Here is an 18,953-nt window from a genome sequence, read left to right as displayed (position 1 = left end):
TGCAGGAGAGAAACAAAGCTCCAAACATAGAATATCAGTTAGTGGGGCACAGAAGAATCTGGATCCAATTGGAACAACATCATTTGAGAGAGACCTTAATCAATTGTTTCTGAGGAAATCTGGTTACCGAGCTGAAAAATTCCAAGCTATTTTTTTAGTTATTGGAATTCTTGCAACCTGTTTGACCCTAATTAGTCGTGTTAAGCATCAATTCCCTACCTGGTTTTGTTCTTCCTTAGTCAGCACATTAGTACAGTGTTTTGCTTCAGTATTTAATCCCCTTTCTAACAGAGCATGGTTGTGGTGGGAACAGTGACCAGCACAGTGCACGTGGAGAGAGAAAGTAGTAATTAGCACTTACTGTACTAACTCTGTGTAGAGAGACAAAAACCAGCCCAGATATCTGTTAGTACCCAGGATTTTCTGTGCCTGACAGAGCCTGGCAGTGCAGAGCCAGAGCAATCCTCAAAGGGAGACTGAGGTGCCTTTGGAAGTGCCAGCTCTGAATCAAGGGGAGCAAGGTGATTGTTCCCAAGGTGAAACAACGTGGCTTTACCTCCCCGTTGTGCCAGAAAACTGGCTTTGTCCTGGGCTGGACTGGGAGAAATCCCCATGAGTTCTCCTTGTTGTGGCCAAGCTTCTTTTAGTCTAATTTCCAGATGGAGATTTTGAAATAAATGTTGATACTGTCAAATTGTAAACCTTATTAATTTGTGTGGCTCAGATGAGGCTGCTGTGGAGTTCTTGCTCTGACCAGCGGGTTGTAGAGCGGCTGGAGGAAGAGTCACTGCCCACCTGTTTGGCTGTAGGACAGAGAATAAATTACACTGTATGTAATTAGGAATGTTCTCTCAAATATAGTCTGTAACTTGTCTAAGGCTGCAGAGCACTGGTCCAACAGAAAAAAGGGCTTGAGTTTTGGTTTGACCACTTATGTGTTGTGGGAAGGTGGGAAGGACAGAGGGATATACAGACAACACAGAACATGGAAATACAGACTAAATGCTGCATTTCTGGGCTCAGAGTGGGTAAGATACTGGGAAGACTGAAGCCTGTATTAATCATCATCTGAATTTTTCAGGGTACTACTGAGATCGAAATCAGGAAGAAACCTGGTGGGTCTCTCTTGGTCTCGATGGATCAGGTGAACGCGTCCTACGGAAGGAAGGATCGGACCAACAGCGTCATGACCGGGCTGACCAACACCCTTGTTGAGGGTAGGTGTGATTTGGGGATTAGAGGACAGGGATCCAGGGTGACCCTTGAGCCCCTTCCAATGCCTAAGAAGGGGCTCCAAGAGAGCTGGAGAGGGACTTTGGACGAGGGCCTGGAGGGGTAAGACAAGGGGGAATGGCTTCCCACTGCCAGAGGGCAAAGTCGGATGGGATATTGGGAAGGAGTTCTTCCCTGTGAGGGTAGGGAGGCCCTGGCACAGGATGCCCAGAGAAATTGCCCCATTCCTGGAATTGTCCGGGGTCAGGTTGGGCAAGGCTTGGAGCAACCTGGGATAGTGGAATTCAGCTCCCTCTGCTTTAGAGCAGTACATATTCATGCATGGTTTTGCCTAAATCTGCTTCTTTTGGGTCTTTATTAACAAAGAAGTATTTATTAGACTTTATTTTACTTGGGTTTGCATCCGAATTACGTAGAGATGGAGGTAAAGGCAACAGAGAGGAGTTGTAACTTTACAATAAAGAGGATGCAGTGTGGAGATCAGAGGAGTGAGGCAATGTCAGGTACGGGTGTTCTGTCTTCTGTCATCTCCCAAGCACTGGAGAGACCTTCCCTTGCTACAGTCCGTGGGAGAAAAGCACTGGAGCTACACTGAGAGCTGCAGTGTGACAGCTGTCAGAAGAGAAAGGGACTGTTGGATGGTGGGAATTCTGGAATGGACAGCACATGGAGATGAGATTTCCCAATATGTTCTGCAGGAGCCAGCAAGAATTTATGAACAGCAGCCACATGCGGTTGATGATCTCAAATTCCTGCTGTCTCCTGCAATAAAATTGTATGAAAACTAAATATACTTAGAAACAGAGCAGGGTTTTGCTGCCGCTTCCCTCCTGCGCAAACGCCTACGGGCTCCAGTGCCACGGGCCTCTTTTTAACTTCAGAAATTCCAAGGCAACTAAATACTAAGCAACCAGAGAACCAATGGGAGGGAGAGCACAGTGGTCCTTTCCCTTCCCATAAAGAATAAAAGTTGAGGGTGCACAGCTGCACAGCCTGACTGGAACCAGCAAGTCAATAAATGGGGGCAGCTCCTCAGTTGTATTTCTTTTTTTCCCTAAGCACTTGAGATAAGCCAGTGTAAAAAAAAAAAAAATGGACACAGCATTGTGTTTGATTTCTGTAAATGGATGTAGTTAGTCTTAATCAGGTTATTCCTGCTGAAAATCCTTCGCAGCGTTATGTCATCTCTTTCCTCTTTTAGACCGTGTCTGTGTTCAGCACAGAATCCATCTCAGTTATTTAAAAACTGGCACCAGAAGCCGTTTGGAATCTGTAACTTTGATTTTAGCTGTTTTACCTTGATCAGTTCGGAGTTAAATATAGCCCTTCATTTGGAATAATTTGCACTGAGTCATCCTGGTGGGGCTGAAGCACAGGGTTCGGACGGCGGTTCTGGTGACCCGGTGCAGGTGCTGTGTAGATGTTGTGTAGGAGCAAAGGAGAAGTCACAAAGCTCAGTAAAATCATAAAATCCCAGAATCCAAGAATCCTTGAAGCTGGAAAAGAGCTCCAAGGTTGTTGGGTGTAACCTGTGACCGATCCCCGTGCTGTCACCCAGATCAGAGCGCTGAGTGCCACATCCAGTCATTCCCAGGACACCCCCAGGGATGGGGACTCTGCCACCTCCCTGGGCACCCCTTCCAAACCCTGGCCATCCTTTCCATGAAGAATTTCTTCCCGATGTCCAACCTGCCCACAAGCTTGACCCAGCTCTTCTCTCGTGTCACCTCCACGGCCATTTTCACAAGGTTCACAGTTTTGTAATTCTTCAGCCTCAGAGATGAAGCCTGACCTCTGTTTTGTTTTGTACCTGTAGAGCTGGAAGAGTCCCAGAGGAAGTGTCCCCCTTGCTGGTACAAATTTGCCAATATGTTCCTGATCTGGGAATGCCATCCATACTGGATGAAGCTGAAGGAGATCGTGAACTTAATTGTCATGGATCCTTTTGTCGACTTGGCCATCACCATCTGCATCGTGCTGAACACGCTGTTCATGGCCATGGAACACCACCCCATGACCCCTGAGTTCGAACACGTGCTCGCCGTAGGAAATCTGGTAAGAGAGCAGTGGTAAACACTCCCTGCAGCTCTGCTCCTGCTTATTGATGTGGGCTTAGGCTTAGAATAAATTGCATTGTTGATACTCAGCACGAAGATCAGAAAATAAGCAGGAATCACTCTTTGCCTGTTCTTTGTCTGTCTCTCCTCCCCGCTCCAGGTTTTCACTGGGATTTTCACAGCAGAAATGTTCCTGAAGCTCATTGCAATGGATCCATACTATTATTTTCAAGAAGGCTGGAACATCTTTGATGGGTTTATTGTCTCCCTCAGTTTAATGGAGCTGAGTCTCGCAGATGTGGAAGGACTTTCCGTGCTGCGATCTTTCCGATTGGTATTCCATATTCCAGCTCTCTTTCAATGTTGTCATCATGGAGCTACTACAAAGTTTAGAATCATAGAGTTGGAAGGGACCCACGAGGATCATCCAGTCCAGCTCCTGGCCCTGCACAGACACCCCAGCAGTCCCACCCTGTGCTTGAGAGTGTTGTCCAAATGTTCTTTGAGCTCTGGCAGCCTCGGGGCTGTGCCCATTCCTTGGGGAGCCTGGGCAGTGCCCAACCAGGGGAAGAACCTTTTCCCAGTATCCAGCCTATCCCTCCCCTGACACAGCTCCAGCCGTTCCCCTCACATAAGAAATTTTTCCCATTTACAAAGGACAAGGGAAGACCCACATTTTTCTGGGTTTGGGGAGGACAGAGATTGAGTGGTGCTATTTTTTATGGGCTCTTCTTTCTTCATCACTTCTCCTTACGAGGTCTGAGCAGCAGCTTGTTGCATTTGGGCAGGGAAGGGTGACCTTTCCTTTGGGAAAGGAGATCAGCGTGTGGGGAATAACTAAGTTAAAATGCACAAGCCCAAATTTCCAGAAAGGTTAAGCATTCTCTGCTCCCCGTGACCTCAGCAGCAGAAGCATGGACTTACCTTTACATAAAATACAAGTTGGTTGTTGGTTAGGAAGTTCTGCTTGATTTTCCTCTTTGCTTAAGATTTGTCTGTTTTGTTTTGGCTTTTTTTTTTTTTTGTAGCTGAGAGTCTTCAAACTGGCCAAGTCCTGGCCCACTCTGAACATGCTGATAAAAATCATTGGTAACTCAGTGGGTGCCTTGGGGAATCTGACCTTGGTGCTGGCCATCATCGTGTTCATCTTCGCCGTGGTGGGAATGCAGCTCTTTGGCAAAAACTACAAGGAGTGTGTCTGCAAGATCAATGCGGAGTGTGAGCTACCCCGCTGGCACATGCACGATTTCTTCCACTCCTTCCTTATTGTCTTCCGTGTGTTGTGTGGGGAGTGGATTGAGACCATGTGGGATTGTATGGAAGTGGCAGGACAGGCCATGTGCTTGATTGTCTTCATGATGGTCATGGTCATCGGAAATTTAGTGGTCAGTAAATGGTTACTGATGGGCTTTCTTGGTTGCCTCTGGGTGGGGTAGAACTCGGGGAGACCCCAGGATGAGGGAGTGATGGTTTGTGAGTCTGTTCCTGCTCTCTTGAGGTCCCTCTTGGCCTTTGATGTATCGAGAGTCCCGCAGACTTTGGTAGCACAATGTTAAAGATGTTCTTTGCTTGATGAGGACCTTAAAGAGTTGCCCATAAATGAAGCGTTTTGCAATAAAAGCTGAAGGTATGAAACCCTCAGTCGAAGGGGACAGACCTACACCTGACCTGAGGGACAGAAGAAGCTAAAAGAAGCAAAACCTGGCATTTTAATTACCAGGAAATTAAATAATTTGGTGCACAGGGGAAGGTCCTGAAGTGTTAAAATGAGGATGGAAGCTTCTTCTAAAACCTGCCCACTGGCTCAGTCATGAGGTACTGTGGTGTGCAGGAATGGGCTGTGAAACTTCACGGCCTGTTGTGTGGGAGGTTGGACTAGATCATGATGGCTCCTTCTGGCCCTAAATTTTACGTAGAAAAGTCTGTGGAGGAAAATGTGAGCAAGAATGAAGTCACACGAGCAGTCACAATTCCTCAAAGTAGTTGTGAGCTCTCTCTGAGAGGTCCTGTCTTGCCAAAGGGTTTTGATAAAATAAGTCTTGGGGATGTGGGCAAGGAAATAGAGCTGGGAGTGATCACTCAAAATGCCAAGATTTTCCCCGTTTTCTTTGAGGCAGAGATGGGACTAAATCAGTAAAGCTGAGTTTAAATCCTGTGGGGATGAAATCCCTCTCTGACATCTGCAGTCTGGATCCTGCAAGGGGCTCAAGTCAGGGACCCCTGGGACCCCTCAGAGCCGTGTGCTGCACCAGGGTCCCTGTTCAGGGAACTTGTTGCAACATCAGGGTCTCATACCTTGAGCCTTGGGCACCTGGATAAGTTTGTGGGACACCAGAGCTGGTTTTCAGTGGTGTTTGGAGACAGCTCTGCAGCATCAGCAGGGCTCGGGTGCCGAGTGCTCCTGTTCAGCCTTGGGAATACCCACCCTGTGTGTCAGTCCAGCATCACCTCTTCCCTTTCAGGTGCTGAACCTGTTCTTGGCCTTGTTGCTGAGCTCCTTCAGCGCAGACAACTTGGCAGCCACGGACGATGACGGGGAGATGAACAACCTGCAGATCTCGGTCATCCGCATCAAGAAGGGCATTGCCTGGACCAAGGCCAAGGTGCGCGAGTTCATGCAGGCTCACTTCAAGCAGAGAGAGGCCGACGAGGTGAAACCCTTGGATGAGTTGTATGACAAGAAGGTGAACTGCATCGCCAACCACACCGGGGCCGATATCAACAGGGACATCGATTACCAGAAGAACGGCAACGGCACCACGAGCGGCATCGGCAGCAGCGTCGAGAAATACATCATCGATGAGGATCACATGTCCTTCATCAACAACCCCAACCTCACCGTCCGCGTCCCCATTGCTGTGGGGGAATCGGATTTTGAAAACCTCAACACGGAAGATTTCAGCAGTGATACAGATCCTGACGGCAGCAAGGAGGTGGGATGAAGTGCTAAAAATTCTTTCGAGTCGTTTAGCCCGCTGTGAGAACCTCTGGGCAGGCAGAACTGCGTCCTTCCAGCACAAAACTGATGTTTACGTTATGGTGTTGTCTTTGCACTCAAGACAGAAGTTTCTTGTGCTAGGAGCTCTATAGGAAGCCACAAATACTTGTGAATGTATATAATTATAATGTAAAGTACGTATAATCATGGAATGGCCTGGGTTGAAAGGGACCTTAAAGATGATCTAGTTCCAACCCCCTGCCATGGACAGGAGCACCTTTCATAACATAAATACTTAGTCCTGTCTGTCCTGTTAATGTGAGACGTAAGCTGGGTCAGGAGCTCCGTGATTAAAGTGAGGAAACAACTTTGATTACAGTAAATGTGGTGAACAAATGGCTGAGTCCTCGTGAAGTTTGATACTTGTTGGGAACTGATCATTGATTGGATTGGGGTTTTGTGTTGCAGAAACTCGACGAGACCAGCTCCTCTGAGGGCAGCACCATTGATATAAAGCCTGAAGTGGAAGAAGTCCCCGTGGAGGCACCAGAGGAGTACCTGGACCCAGATGCTTGTTTTACAGAAGGTGAGAAGGGAGTGAAGGAGGAGGCTTTGGGGATGTTCTGGGGACCAGTCACCAGTTCTGGGGACCTAACCAGGGTTAGGTCAGCCTGGATCAGGGCTGGCTCTCAGCTTTTCTCAAGGCCCTTCTTGGTGAACTAATTCAGAGGGATTTGCAGAGTGAAGCTCTCGGAGATGCAGTTGCCATTGCTAGGATGTAGATCATAAAATCGTGCCATAGTTTGGGTTGGAAGGCACCTTAAAGCTCATCCCAGTTCCACTCCCCTGCTGTGGGCAGGGACAGCTTCCCCTGTCCCAGGTTGCTCCAAGCCCCAATGTCCAGCCTGGCCTTGGACACTGCCAGGGAGCCAGGGGCAGCCCCAGCTTCTTTTGGCACCCTGTGCCAGGGCCTCCCCTCCCTCACAGGGAGGAATTTCTGAAGAATTATAGATGGCCTGATGATTTTTGTGCAGCTGATGCCTGAAGTACTTAGAAGCAGAGTACTTTTCCTTTCCTGTAACTGGCCTCAATGTCTTTCAAGAGCCGATCCGTTACAGGAATTCCCATGGCAAAGATGCTTTAAATGGTTCAAGGTTATTTTATCAGCAAGTTTTCCATTGGTCTCCTCAAGAGCATGGACCTCACCAGATAGAACGAGCTGATCTGTTCCCAAATGGATGTTAATTCTGGTGCCCAGACACAGAAGTGGCGAAACAATCCTAAAATCCTCAAGAATGCACAAGTTTTAAGTGATACTCAGCATGTTTCATACTGGTGGCATCAAAACTGCTTCTAGACAGTGAGAATTTAATGTGTTTGCCTTAAACCCTGTGTTACCTGAGTGAAGGTGTGCCCTGTCCCCTGTTACAGGTTGTATGCAGCGCTGCAAATGTTGTCAGGTCAATATTGAGGAGGGGCTGGGAAAGTCGTGGTGGACCTTGAGGAAAACTTGTTTCCTAATTGTGGAGCACAATTGGTTTGAGACTTTCATCATCTTCATGATCCTCCTGAGCAGTGGTGCTCTGGTGAGTAAAATATGTGTAGTCCAGAGATGTTGAGCTCGGGGACATCTGATTGTGCACAGGAAGTTTTGGGAAAAAGCAAACTGGGGGAATTCTTACATGGAGAACAACACAGCTCCATCGTGGTACTGTACAGAAGCTTTTATTGGTGTTTTTAGTTTAGTTTAAATGAAGAACAAAGCCTTCAAATCGGGGTTCTGATCCTAGTGTCTATGTTTGATTTATGTTTTTTGTATATATATATATTCAGCTCATCTATAACTGTGTATTTAACTCATCTCAGTATCATTTGAAGCCTCTGCATAACGACATTGAACTGTGGAATAAATCCCAGGTAATGACACGAGCACCTGGTTGTTTCCCAGGCTTTTGAGGATATTTACATAGAGCAGAGGAAAACCATCCGGACCATCCTGGAGTACGCGGACAAGGTCTTCACGTACATTTTCATCCTGGAGATGCTGCTGAAGTGGTGTGCCTATGGATTCGTCAAGTTCTTCACCAACGCCTGGTGCTGGCTGGATTTCCTCATCGTGGCTGTATGTATCCTCTCCTCCTTACTTCTGCTTGGGGGAACGGTGGTGGTTGGAAGAACGCTGGGAATGTTTCCTCCTGAGATCCGTCCTGACTGAATCGTAGATTTAACGACGGTTCAGTCCCAGATATCTCTGAATTCCCAAATCAAGTGGTGCCTTTTCCTGGTCTTAAAATCAAAGAGTCGTACATGGTGAGAAGGGGAAAAGGGATTTTACCTTGGGATTTATTTTAAGGATCCTTAGGTGCACACGTCCACGTCACATGCATCGAAATGCACCCCTCCAAATGCCCACCCCAAAAGATTGGGTATAACATTTTAGGTGTTACTAATTAGCAGATCTATCAAGGATTCCCCAGTGAGAGGCTCCAGTGAGCTCCCCTCCCCAAGGAGCCTTCTCCTGGATGGTTCTGTCTCAGTTTACAGAATGTGTTCTGGAGAGGACCTTGGGCTCTGGGGCACACTGATCCCTGGCTACGAAGCTACGAAATGTTGAGTCTCTTAGCTTGACAAACAAGTCCAAGAATGTAGGCAAAAAGCACTAGGAATACAGAAGTTGTAAAAAAGGTATAATAGGGGTATATTAGAAAAGGCAAAAATCTTCATGGCATCACAAGGATAAAACCCTTGAGCCCTTTGGGTACTGCCAGTGTTTCCTGTGCAGCTGTGGGATTTCTGCCCTGCAGACACCAAGGAGGGTTTTCCAGCCCTTGGCTCTTTTGCTCTGCTGAAAATAGAATTTCTAAGAGACCTGCCCATGTATGGAGCCCCTGGGAGGTGGTACCAGTGGGACAGCTGTGCCACAGACGTGGTATCCCTTGGTGGCATCTCGAGGAGTCATGTTCTCTGTAATTGTTTCCTTGCTTTATTAATGATGAGGAGGTGATGAGGCAGCAAAATCTCCCCATCCCAGCACCCCACGAGGTCTGCTCCGACCATGGGGCGCGTGTGTTTGTGAGAATCTCCATACTTGGGGAGCTTATTGTGCACAAGGAGGTTCAGCATCATCCACCCTCTGTTCAAAAGTTCTAATGCCCAGGAAAGAAGCAGCAGGATGGTATCAAAGGAGAAGGATGGCTCAGAGGTCGTAGCATGAGTGAGGGACACGGTGGGTCGGGACAGAGGCGCCCTGGAATCCCCCTGCAGAACATCTCAGGAGGGAGGGTAAATCTGAGAAATAAAAGGGGGAGAATAAATGGTAGAATTAGAAGAAAAAAGACAACAGAGAGAAGCTTTAGCAATAAATTTGGCTCTGAAGCACAGCGAGGGAATTTAAAATAAACGGAATTTGTGCTGTCCAGAGTGGTAGAAAGTTGTGTAATTTGATAGGAAATTTAGAATCCCAGGTGCTTGGATTCTTTTAAAGTGTTTCATCACATCCATCTGGGAGTCAGTGGCTGCAGTCACTGCCCCAAGAGCAAGTGTGTTAGAAAAGAATTACCAATTTTTCCAAGCTTCTCCTTTGGAACATTCTGTGTATGATTCAGTTGCTGTTCAGCACCATTATCACTCTGGAAATATTCCTGAGTAGGTGGAAGGAACTGTGCTTGGAATTCAGGGGCAGAAGTGACTCAAACTCTGTGTTTCCTGTAGGAAAATTGAAATTTGGAATTCTGGGGTTTTTTTTAATCCTCTCTGGTCCCCTCAACACCTTTCCTTGGACACAACCTGCACGTTATAAGTCATTTTCTGTCAATAACCCTGGATCTCTTTCACTGCCTGAAGATAAAGTACCAGTTTAATTCCAGTTGTTTTGGATGAAGTGCAGTTTAATGGGCAGATGTGGTACAAGTTTAATTTCCTTCCCAAGTATCTGGGGGTGGAGCAAAGATCAGGAACTTCCCAGGCAGGTAACACACGTACAGGGGGGGAACAAGTGTAGAAGGATTTGGAATTCCCAGGGCTTTAGGAGGAATTCCTGTTTTCCCTCGGTGTCACAGACAGAAGAGTTGCACGTTTTTCCCTGAAAACCAAAAAAAAATCTGAAATGTGACTTTGAGACGCCCAAATATCCCTCAGCAAAATCTCAGCAATGCTTTGTGTCCTGTATCTGTTGAATCACATTTTTTTTAACCCAAATTTTGTGGCGTGCTGTGGAAGGGGCTGGAGCGAGCCAGGACGGCAGGGAACGAGCCTTTGCATCCTAACAACGCTCTTGGATGTTATTTTGCAGGTTGCTATAGCATTGTCCAATTCCCCTCCTCCTCAACCCCATTCCTGGGTGTGTTTGTGAAGACTTTTCCTGGGTAATAATGAAGGATTCTGCTTTTCAGTCAATCTGGGATTCCCTTTGTCCGACCTCGGTGCCTGCTGTGTCTTCTGTTGGAATGTCCTCAGGGAATAATCCTCAAAGATCCCTAAAAGCTCAAACAGCCTTTTCTGTCACGGTCTTAAGTGTCCTGCTCGGGAGTAAGATGTTATCCCGAGGGGAAGAAGCTCTAAAAATGAGGATTCTGTCTTCATGGCATCATGGAATCATGGAATGGTTTGGGCTGGAAGGGACCTTGAAGCCCATCCCGTTCCACCCCCTGCAGGGACACCTTCCACTACCCCAGGTTGCTCCAAGCCCCAATGTCCAACCTGGCCTTGGACATTTCCAGGGATGGGGCAGCTTCCAGTGTTACATTTTCAGGGTAAATAGACCACATCTCCAAATCCATCGGATTTTTAGACTTGTGTCCAGGATTTTAACTTACCGACGTTGCCAAGGGCTCGGTCCTGGCCTGACTGAGCTAATTGTGCCTCACAAAGACTTTGTTGGAACCTTTGGGACACCCCTGGCGTGGTTCACATTAGTGCAATGTTGAAGTCGGATGGAAAAACCAAAGCTCCCTGTGGCCTTAAATTGTGGCCACTTATTTTTGGGGCAGATTCCACAGAATCACGGAACGGTTTGAGTCGGAAGGGACCTTAAAATCATCGAATTCCAAGTCCCTTGCTGTGGGCAGGGACACCTTCCATATGAAGCTGGAAAAAGCACATGAGCCACATGCCCAAATAAGATGAAATCTCAATTTTCCCACACATTTTATGCATTCGAAATGTGGATCTGGTATTTCCCTGGAATACGCGTGGAATTTAGGATCATCCTCATAATGAATTCTCCTTTATTATTCCAGTATCTCTTGTAGAAAAGAATGATGCATAGGAAGCGTCCTATTCTGAGAATTCAGTTCAAACCCCACCTGTTCCAGGAGGAGCTCCCGTGGTTTTCCCTTGTTTGTTGCTGTGTGTGGATGTCTTTTTTTTCCCCTTAAAAAGGGTTCACCTCTCTCTTCTCTGTGTCTGTAGCGTGACACGAGCGAGAAGCGGCAGCTGATGTGCTGTGCCTGTAACTGTTTCCGTGTGGCCAAGCCACACCTGTGACTCGGTGGGTTTAAGGATGTCTGATCATTCACACGTTCAGAGCCTAAATCTGACCTCAGGCTGCTGAACTTGGGACTGGAGGAAGCGTTGGGAGTACGGATCTAAAAGCCGTGCCGCAGCTCAGCGCCCGAGTCTGGGCAGCTGTCAGACGGCTCCTCCCTCGGGGACGCTCCCGAGCACGACTTGGAGCGGGCAGAAAATGCGTTTGCTCCGCGTGCCAGGCAGGGAAAAGCCCGGCCCGCTCGGGTTGTGAGGCAGGAGGAGCCAGAACGGGGCTCAGGACCGGCGGCGGCAGAGGGACGCGGTCCCCGGGGGCGCGGTGCCCGCGGAGAGCTTGGCGCAGGTGTGCAGTGTGTGTATTTATCTGTATTCTTTCTCATAGGTACCTTTAACATTTGTCTGGCTTAAATTTCATGGGCGCCGCCGGGATCCTGCAGCCGGTAAAGGGCGAGGGTAAGGTTTTTGTCATCGTTTGGGCTCTTCCTTCCGACAGCCCCTCTCCGTGTGTGTCTCTGCCTCTCTCTCACTGATCTCTCCCCTCTGTTCTTTTCTCAACCGCATTATTTCCTTCCAGGTCGGTTCAGTCAAGTGAAGTAGGCAGCTGGTGTCATGGCTTCGGTATTTGGGGCGGCCCAGGTGGCTCCTGGGCTGGGCAATCAGGGCTAGGGGATCCAATCTAACAGTCTGGAACCTTTTTTTTCTTTTTTTTTTTTTTTCTTTTTTTTTTTCTTTTTTTTTTTTTTAATTTCTTTTTTCTTTCTTTTTTTTTTTTTTTTTCCTATTTTTTTCTGGCTTTTTTTCTATTTTTTTTCTATTTTCTGTGTAGGTCTCTTTAGTCAGCCTTATAGCTAATGCCCTGGGCTACTCGGAACTAGGTGCCATAAAATCCCTTAGGACACTAAGAGCCTTGAGGCCTTTAAGAGCGTTGTCCCGATTTGAGGGGATGAGGGTAAGATGCCATTAGCAGCTGATCCTTCTGCATGCCCGTGGAGCGGTTTTTTTTAAAAGCATGCTAGAACTGATCAAAACTGGTGGAAAGAAAATTCCAAACAGAATCATGATGCAGCTGCTGACTTGATCACCTCTACGTGGATGTACCCTCACCCTGCCCACCGCTGCACCCTCCCCTCTAACAAAGGGAGATGCATAAGCTGCCTCATTACATTAATTACTGGCCCAAACCACCTGCCATTCGTAGCCGATGTCGACACTTGGCTGTTCTCATTTGGCCTGGCTTTGACCTCGAGCATCCGAGGGGCTTCTCAGCTGTAATATCTTTATCTAGGGAGAATCACCAGGTGCAAAGAAGCAGAACTGGAACCACCTCAGGGTCTCCAGCCCCTCCAGGTGTTGGCTGTTGGTGGAATTGGATTGAAAGACTCTGTCTGAGGGGGTTTTAAAAAAGTAACCAGGGGAAAAGGCTGCTGCCTCTCGTGGGTCACTGCAGGAAGGGACTGGGGCGAGCTCAGCTCTTTGAAAACTTTGGTTTCATTCCTCTTGTTGCACCTTGTTGTTCTCAGTCCAGTCTGGTGGTGACTGGCAGCCTTGTCTAGTAGTGAAGCTTTTCCTTTCTGTCCCCTTCCTTTCTCCATGCTTTTTTGGTCCCTGTCCCGTCACTGTGGAACCAGAACAAAGCACAAGCAAAGCATTGAACTTAACAAGCTTTCCTTGAATTGGTACTGGCACCACTCCCTTGGGTGTTTCAATTATTGCAGTGTCTCGCTGCTTTGCCACTAATATTCTGTCCTTTTGGTGCTTTTTGTCCCATTTGGGATTGAAATAGTCTCCTAAGAAAATGCAAAAAAAAAAAAAAAAAAAAAAAAAAAAAAAAAATTGTGCAGTAAAAAAATCAAATAAAGGTTGTTTCGTATTAATGGATTTCCCAGGTGCTCTTAGAACGTGGGGCTTTGTGCTAAATCCCAGTCAGCTCGTAATCAGGGATACTGCAAGAGAGAAAATGATGCATTTGGAATAAAAAGGGAAGGGAGTAGCAGTCGCAGTTTGAATTCAGGGTCTGAGCGGAGCAATTCCATCTGGATCCTTCTGGAGCAATTCCACCTGGATCCTTCTGATCTTTGGGTTTGCTGTAGCGTCATGGAGCCCAAATTCCAGCACAGGAGCAGCAGTGAGCTGAGGAGGGATCCTCAGATTCCCTGGGAAGTAATAGAAACGCACGAGCTCCAACTCCAAAGGAGATGTTTCTTCTCTAAGACCTTCTCCTGCTGTTAGTTCCTTGTGTCCTTAGTTTAATTCTAAACTCCAGTCTACAGTACAGGCACAAAGGAAGAAAAATGAATGGTTAATTAATGGTTAAATTGTTAATGGTAACACAAAGACAGAGCATTAGCTGGGCTGGGTTCGGGTCCCAGCCAGAAGTTTGATCACAAAGCCTAGCACTAAACCTGGAGATAATAAAAGCTATTTTTAAGCCATGCTGGGGAGAAGGTTTCTAATGTACAATCAGGGAATTCTCGTGCTTAAAGTGGGGAATTTTCACCACGGGAGATTTGATAGTTTCGACTGCAGCCCTGGTAGCTACCTAGACCCAATTCTTTTTCCTTGTTTTGACTTGGAGACCAGTGTCACTGCCCCATCCAAGCTGACCAATCCCTCTGAGCCAGGGACAGAGATCTGAAATGCCTTTGCAAAGGAGACTGAAACTGTAGTTCTTTGCTTTTCTCTCCTCCATAGCAATCTGCATTTCCAGGAGCTTGCTCTGCTCTGAGCTCGGCCAGGGAGTTTGATAGTGATGCTGTGAGACGTGCATGTGTTCTTGTCAGTCTGCACACAAAAGCCATGTTCCTCCTTTCACTCCTTTTGGAAAGCTGTGGAGATTTAATGAACCATAAATGGCCAGATCCCAGGAGGATATCAGGATATTACCCTTCTTTTGCTTCATGTGGTAACTGGAATAAATCAATGTATTCGTAGGAGGGTCTGACCCGAAAGGTGCTGCTGGTGTGGTGCTGGTGTCCAGCAGCTGAGCATCCTGTTGGGATGAAGGGAGAATGAGAGCAGAGGAATCCATGTGCAGCCTGGTGGGGCTCTCACCTGTGTCTTCAGACCTGCTGGCTGGAGCGATGAGCTCGTGACGCCGTTTAGCACTTGGAGAACGGGAGATTCACTGTCCACATCACCGTGGTCTCCAGTTCTCCTCCATGCCTCTATCTCAGACCAGTTTGGGTTGGGAGGGACCTTAAAAGCCACCCAGTCCCACCTCCTGCCGTGGGCAGGGACACCTTCTGCTAGACCAGCCCTCCGAGCCCAGGCCAAGCTGGCCCCGAGCACCCGAGTGGGTGTGGTGACAGCAGCCCATGCGTGGGTGGTGGTGGCTTCCAGCAAGGGGTGGTGTGGCAAGAGAAGGGAGCAGGACGAGCTGTGGCTCATGTTCTACCACTGAGACCCTCCCAAGCCACCGTGGAGTCGCGTTGTCTTTCAAAACTAAGGCAAAGGGGTAACAATAGTTTAGATTCTGTTCACCTATTAAAGGAATCTAAATTAGGAGATCATCATAAAAGATTTAATATCCTGCTGACCTGCCTCTATTAAAAGCCTCAGAGCTTACATTTGGTCGTGTGTTGGCCGGGGATGCTCAGGGACATGGTGCTCCCAAACTGTGAAAGGCTAAAATTAGGAAGAGATGAGCTCTCACAAACCCCATCCTTGTTCCTGCTGCGTTTGCTGCCGTTTGGAGGAAGGAACATGGCTTTTCTGTCTTCTTGAGCCTGCCAAGCTGCATGCTCAGCTCTCTGCCTGGGACAACATGACTGGCCTTGCTTAGTCCACAGTATGATCTTGATGTTACTCAGTGCTTAGTGTGACCACAGTGATGCTGGGCTTGGTCCTGACCCCACTGCTGGGGCCCTTGGTGGGAGCAGGATCAGGCCCCGGAGTGAACACAGCCTTGTTTGAACGTGGGGAATGGCTGGAGGGGCTACTGGCTGATGAAACCTATTGAATCCACGAGCAAAAGCGTCCTCACACGTGGCTCTGAGAAAATTCCATCTAGGAGCCTCTTTGCTACGACAGAGAGTCTGAGCCCCCCTCTCTCTTTGGGCAATGAAAACGATACAAAAGAATTGTTGCTTTATTGAAGAACAAACAATCCAAAACCCAAACTCTGCAAATCCAGCAGCGTGGCCTGTTTTCTTTTGAAAACAGAGCTTCCCCAGGTGGCTTCGAAGCAGAATTTGGGACCGCTTGGAATAAGTTCACTGCCAACTTCTGTGTGGAGCAACCACCACCGATGTGTCAGTGGCCTGGTCCCCTATTCCCCCCCCAAAAACAGCTGTACTGATGCTTGCTGTCTCCTGCCTCGTGTTTTATACTGAAACTTTTTCCCACCCCTTCCAACACAGGTGGTTGTCAATGCCTTGGTTGGCGCTATCCCTTCCATTATGAATGTCTTGTTGGTCTGCCTTATCTTCTGGCTGATTTTCAGCATTATGGGGGTTAACCTGTTTGCCGGGAAATATCATTACTGCTTTAATGAAACATCTGAGCATCGCTTTGAGATAGATGTTGTTAACAACAAGACAGACTGCGAAGCTCTGATGCCACCCAACTCCACAGAGATCCGATGGAAGAATGTGAAAATTAACTTTGACAACGTTGGGGCAGGATATCTGGCTCTTCTGCAAGTTGTAAGTTTGGCTTCCTACCATCGCCCTGGGAGTGGGAAATACAAAATGCATTTTATGGGCTTCCCTCCTTGGGAAATGCAGTGGCCCATTTAGCCCACCCGGCTTGGGGCTGGAATGGATTTGCCATTTTATATTTCTTCTCTTTCCTAATGTATGGGTCTCCCAGCCCCAAGTCTGTCCACTTCCCCTTGGTCTGGTTGAACCTCATGAGGTTCCCATGGATCAACTACTTGAGCTGGATTTATGTAATTTTGATTAAGTGGAAAGAGGAATATTGAAATAATATTAAAGTTCACGGTACAGGGCCATTAGGAGTCCTTGACAGAGCTGGCACAATTCAGGCTTGTTCTTGTATTTTGGGTGAATTCTGCCTCAGGGAACGTGTGTTTTCTTTGCCAGGCTACGTTCAAGGGCTGGATGGACATCATGTACGCAGCTGTAGATTCCAGAAAGGTAACATGCAAACAAACTCCCCTCCCCCTTATTTCTGTCTGCTCTTTTGCTTTGGTAAAATCAAGAGGAGAAGTTGTAGAACTGTGCTTGTAGCATTTATTTCATGCTGTGATTGTTTCATTTGCTCTGGTGGTCTGATGAGTTAAAAGATGCTCAAGAAAATCCCAAAAAGGGAGGTTCTTCTGGTTGCTTTTTTTGTTCAACTGGAGTAGAAATACAGTGAAGGAACGAATACAATGAAGTTACAGATTTAATCATTAGAATAAATGATGGGGAGGAATTAGCCAGAAGGTCCCCCACGAATCTTAAGTCTGTAAGGAAGTCTGAGCATGTCTGGGTTGGAGTTCTTTCCTCGGGCACTTCTCTGGTTCTTGCATGCTGGAATCGTGCAAATACCATGCCTTCCTTTTTAGTTTCAGTTTTTTCCCCCTTCTATTGTCTTGGTTTTATATGAAAATCTTTTTAAATGCATTTCCTTGTCCTGCACTGAATGCAGGTTTGAAACAAATATGACTGTGCCAGGAAAGCATAAAAATGTTCTTTTGGTTTTTGATCTTTTTGGTCCTGCATCTTCAAAAGAAATAGTTTGGAAACACGACCAATCTCATTCTGCCCATATTTGTATGATGTCTTTGAAATGTCCTTTGTTCCTCTTCTTATCTCCCCTTCAGCAAGAAGAGCAACCCAAGTACGAGGACAACATTTACATGTACATCTATTTTGTTATCTTCATCATCTTCGGTTCCTTTTTCACCCTGAACTTGTTCATTGGTGTCATCATCGACAACTTCAATCAACAGAAGAAAAAGATAAGTGATCTGTGTTTGCTGATTCGAGCTCAGCCCTGTTCCAGGAGTGTTGGGTCTTCAGGCTGGTGGGTTTCTCTGCAAAATAAAGTCAGTTTGGGGCACAAAGCAGCTTTCTTACAGCTGGGGACCTCTTGGTGCCTTGTGGGAATGGCTGAGCAGACTCAGGGAGCACAACACGCAGCCCAAGGCTTGATTTAAACTACAGCCACATGAAACGCTTTCCCTAGACTGCATTTTCATGCATTTGGAGGTTTTTTAATGCCTTGACTAAAATACAGGCTGGAAGCAAGATGTCCTCCTTGCCTCTCCCTTTCTCTCATATCCTGCTTTTCCTCAAGCCGAGGGTTTGCCTCGTGCAGCTCCTGTAAAAGCCCTCACACCTCACAGAGGGGGGAGAGGGGTGGGGAAGGAGGCAGTGCAGGGGGACAGGTCATTTAGAGGAGAAACAGTCATTTTTAGAGAGTACAGCCTGGGTACCCGTGCGAGTTAGTTCTGTCTGAAGTGGCTGCCACCGGCCTCTCACCTGGCAGGTCTCCTCCTGCCCAAGCTGGGATTTACTCCTTTCCCTTCTGGTGTGTGTGAGCTGATTGTAACTGCTTTTCCTTTTGCCCCTTTACTTTGGAGGTCAAGATATTTTCATGACGGAAGAACAAAAGAAGTACTACAATGCCATGAAAAAACTGGGCTCGAAGAAGCCTCAGAAGCCCATTCCCCGACCTCTGGTGAGTGTGTTAGAGGGAACTCAGGGAAAACCTGAGCAGATTTCAAAGGAGCTTTGGCTCCAAAAGCATCCTTTGTTCTAACTCCTGTTGGACTCCACATCGCCCTGTTCTTGTCCTTGTGATTCGGGAATCACCTGCAAAGGTTAAAACACTTGCACTGGGCTTGGTGTTAATCAGTTCATCACTTGAATCAACCAAATAATCCCAAAACATCATCCAGGCCCTAGAGGGGCCCTAGATGTGGAGTAGGAGCCTCCTGGCACTAGCAGGGGGACCTTTGGCAATTATCCAGCCTTGGGGGCTGCACTGATGGAGAACTAAGCTCCTTTCCCTGGTTTCTGAAAGACTTTGAATCCCTCAGAAAGCCAGAAAGGGTTTGGGGTTGAGTGCCTTAGATACTGTAGGGATAAAGCATGGATGAAGCACCCTGCTTCTGGGTCTGTGGTGCTGCCAGGACACAAAAGAGGTTGGATTCTCACCCTGGTACCCATCAGGCGCCAGCGCAAGGATGTGGCTGCTTTCCCCAGCTGCCACTGGAAGGGCATCACCCTCCCTTTGGGCTCAGCAAAGAGGAAGATGTGCTGCTCGTAGGGGTGGAGTGGCGTGTTGGGGTG

General features: G+C 47.5%; 1 protein-coding gene across 4 annotated transcripts in view; it reads left to right on the top strand.

The window, feature by feature from the left end:
* Nucleotides 1-18,953, top strand: part of SCN8A (sodium voltage-gated channel alpha subunit 8) — a 53,420-nt gene that overhangs the window by 30,380 nt on the left and 4,087 nt on the right. For all 4 annotated transcript variants that reach the window (XM_082299025.1, XM_082299026.1, XM_082299024.1 and 1 more), the window contains 13 exons: nt 1,082-1,217; nt 3,050-3,288; nt 3,451-3,624; nt 4,319-4,675; nt 5,753-6,223; nt 6,697-6,814; nt 7,660-7,814; nt 8,177-8,350; nt 12,539-12,661; nt 16,071-16,355; nt 16,755-16,808; nt 17,480-17,617; nt 18,235-18,339. In XM_082299025.1, coding sequence (XP_082155151.1) covers nt 1,082-1,217; nt 3,050-3,288; nt 3,451-3,624; nt 4,319-4,675; nt 5,753-6,223; nt 6,697-6,814; nt 7,660-7,814; nt 8,177-8,350; nt 12,539-12,661; nt 16,071-16,355; nt 16,755-16,808; nt 17,480-17,617; nt 18,235-18,339 — 2,529 coding nt within the window. The remainder of the gene's footprint in view (nt 1-1,081; nt 1,218-3,049; nt 3,289-3,450; nt 3,625-4,318; nt 4,676-5,752; nt 6,224-6,696; nt 6,815-7,659; nt 7,815-8,176; nt 8,351-12,538; nt 12,662-16,070; nt 16,356-16,754; nt 16,809-17,479; nt 17,618-18,234; nt 18,340-18,953) is intronic.

This window comes from Coloeus monedula (genome assembly GCF_965178545.1).
Source record: "Coloeus monedula genome assembly, chromosome: 30".
In the NCBI taxonomy this organism is placed as follows: Eukaryota; Metazoa; Chordata; class Aves; order Passeriformes; family Corvidae; genus Coloeus; species Coloeus monedula.
The sequence above is the reverse complement of the archived record's forward strand: the minus strand, read 5'-3'. Positions and strand labels throughout refer to the sequence as shown.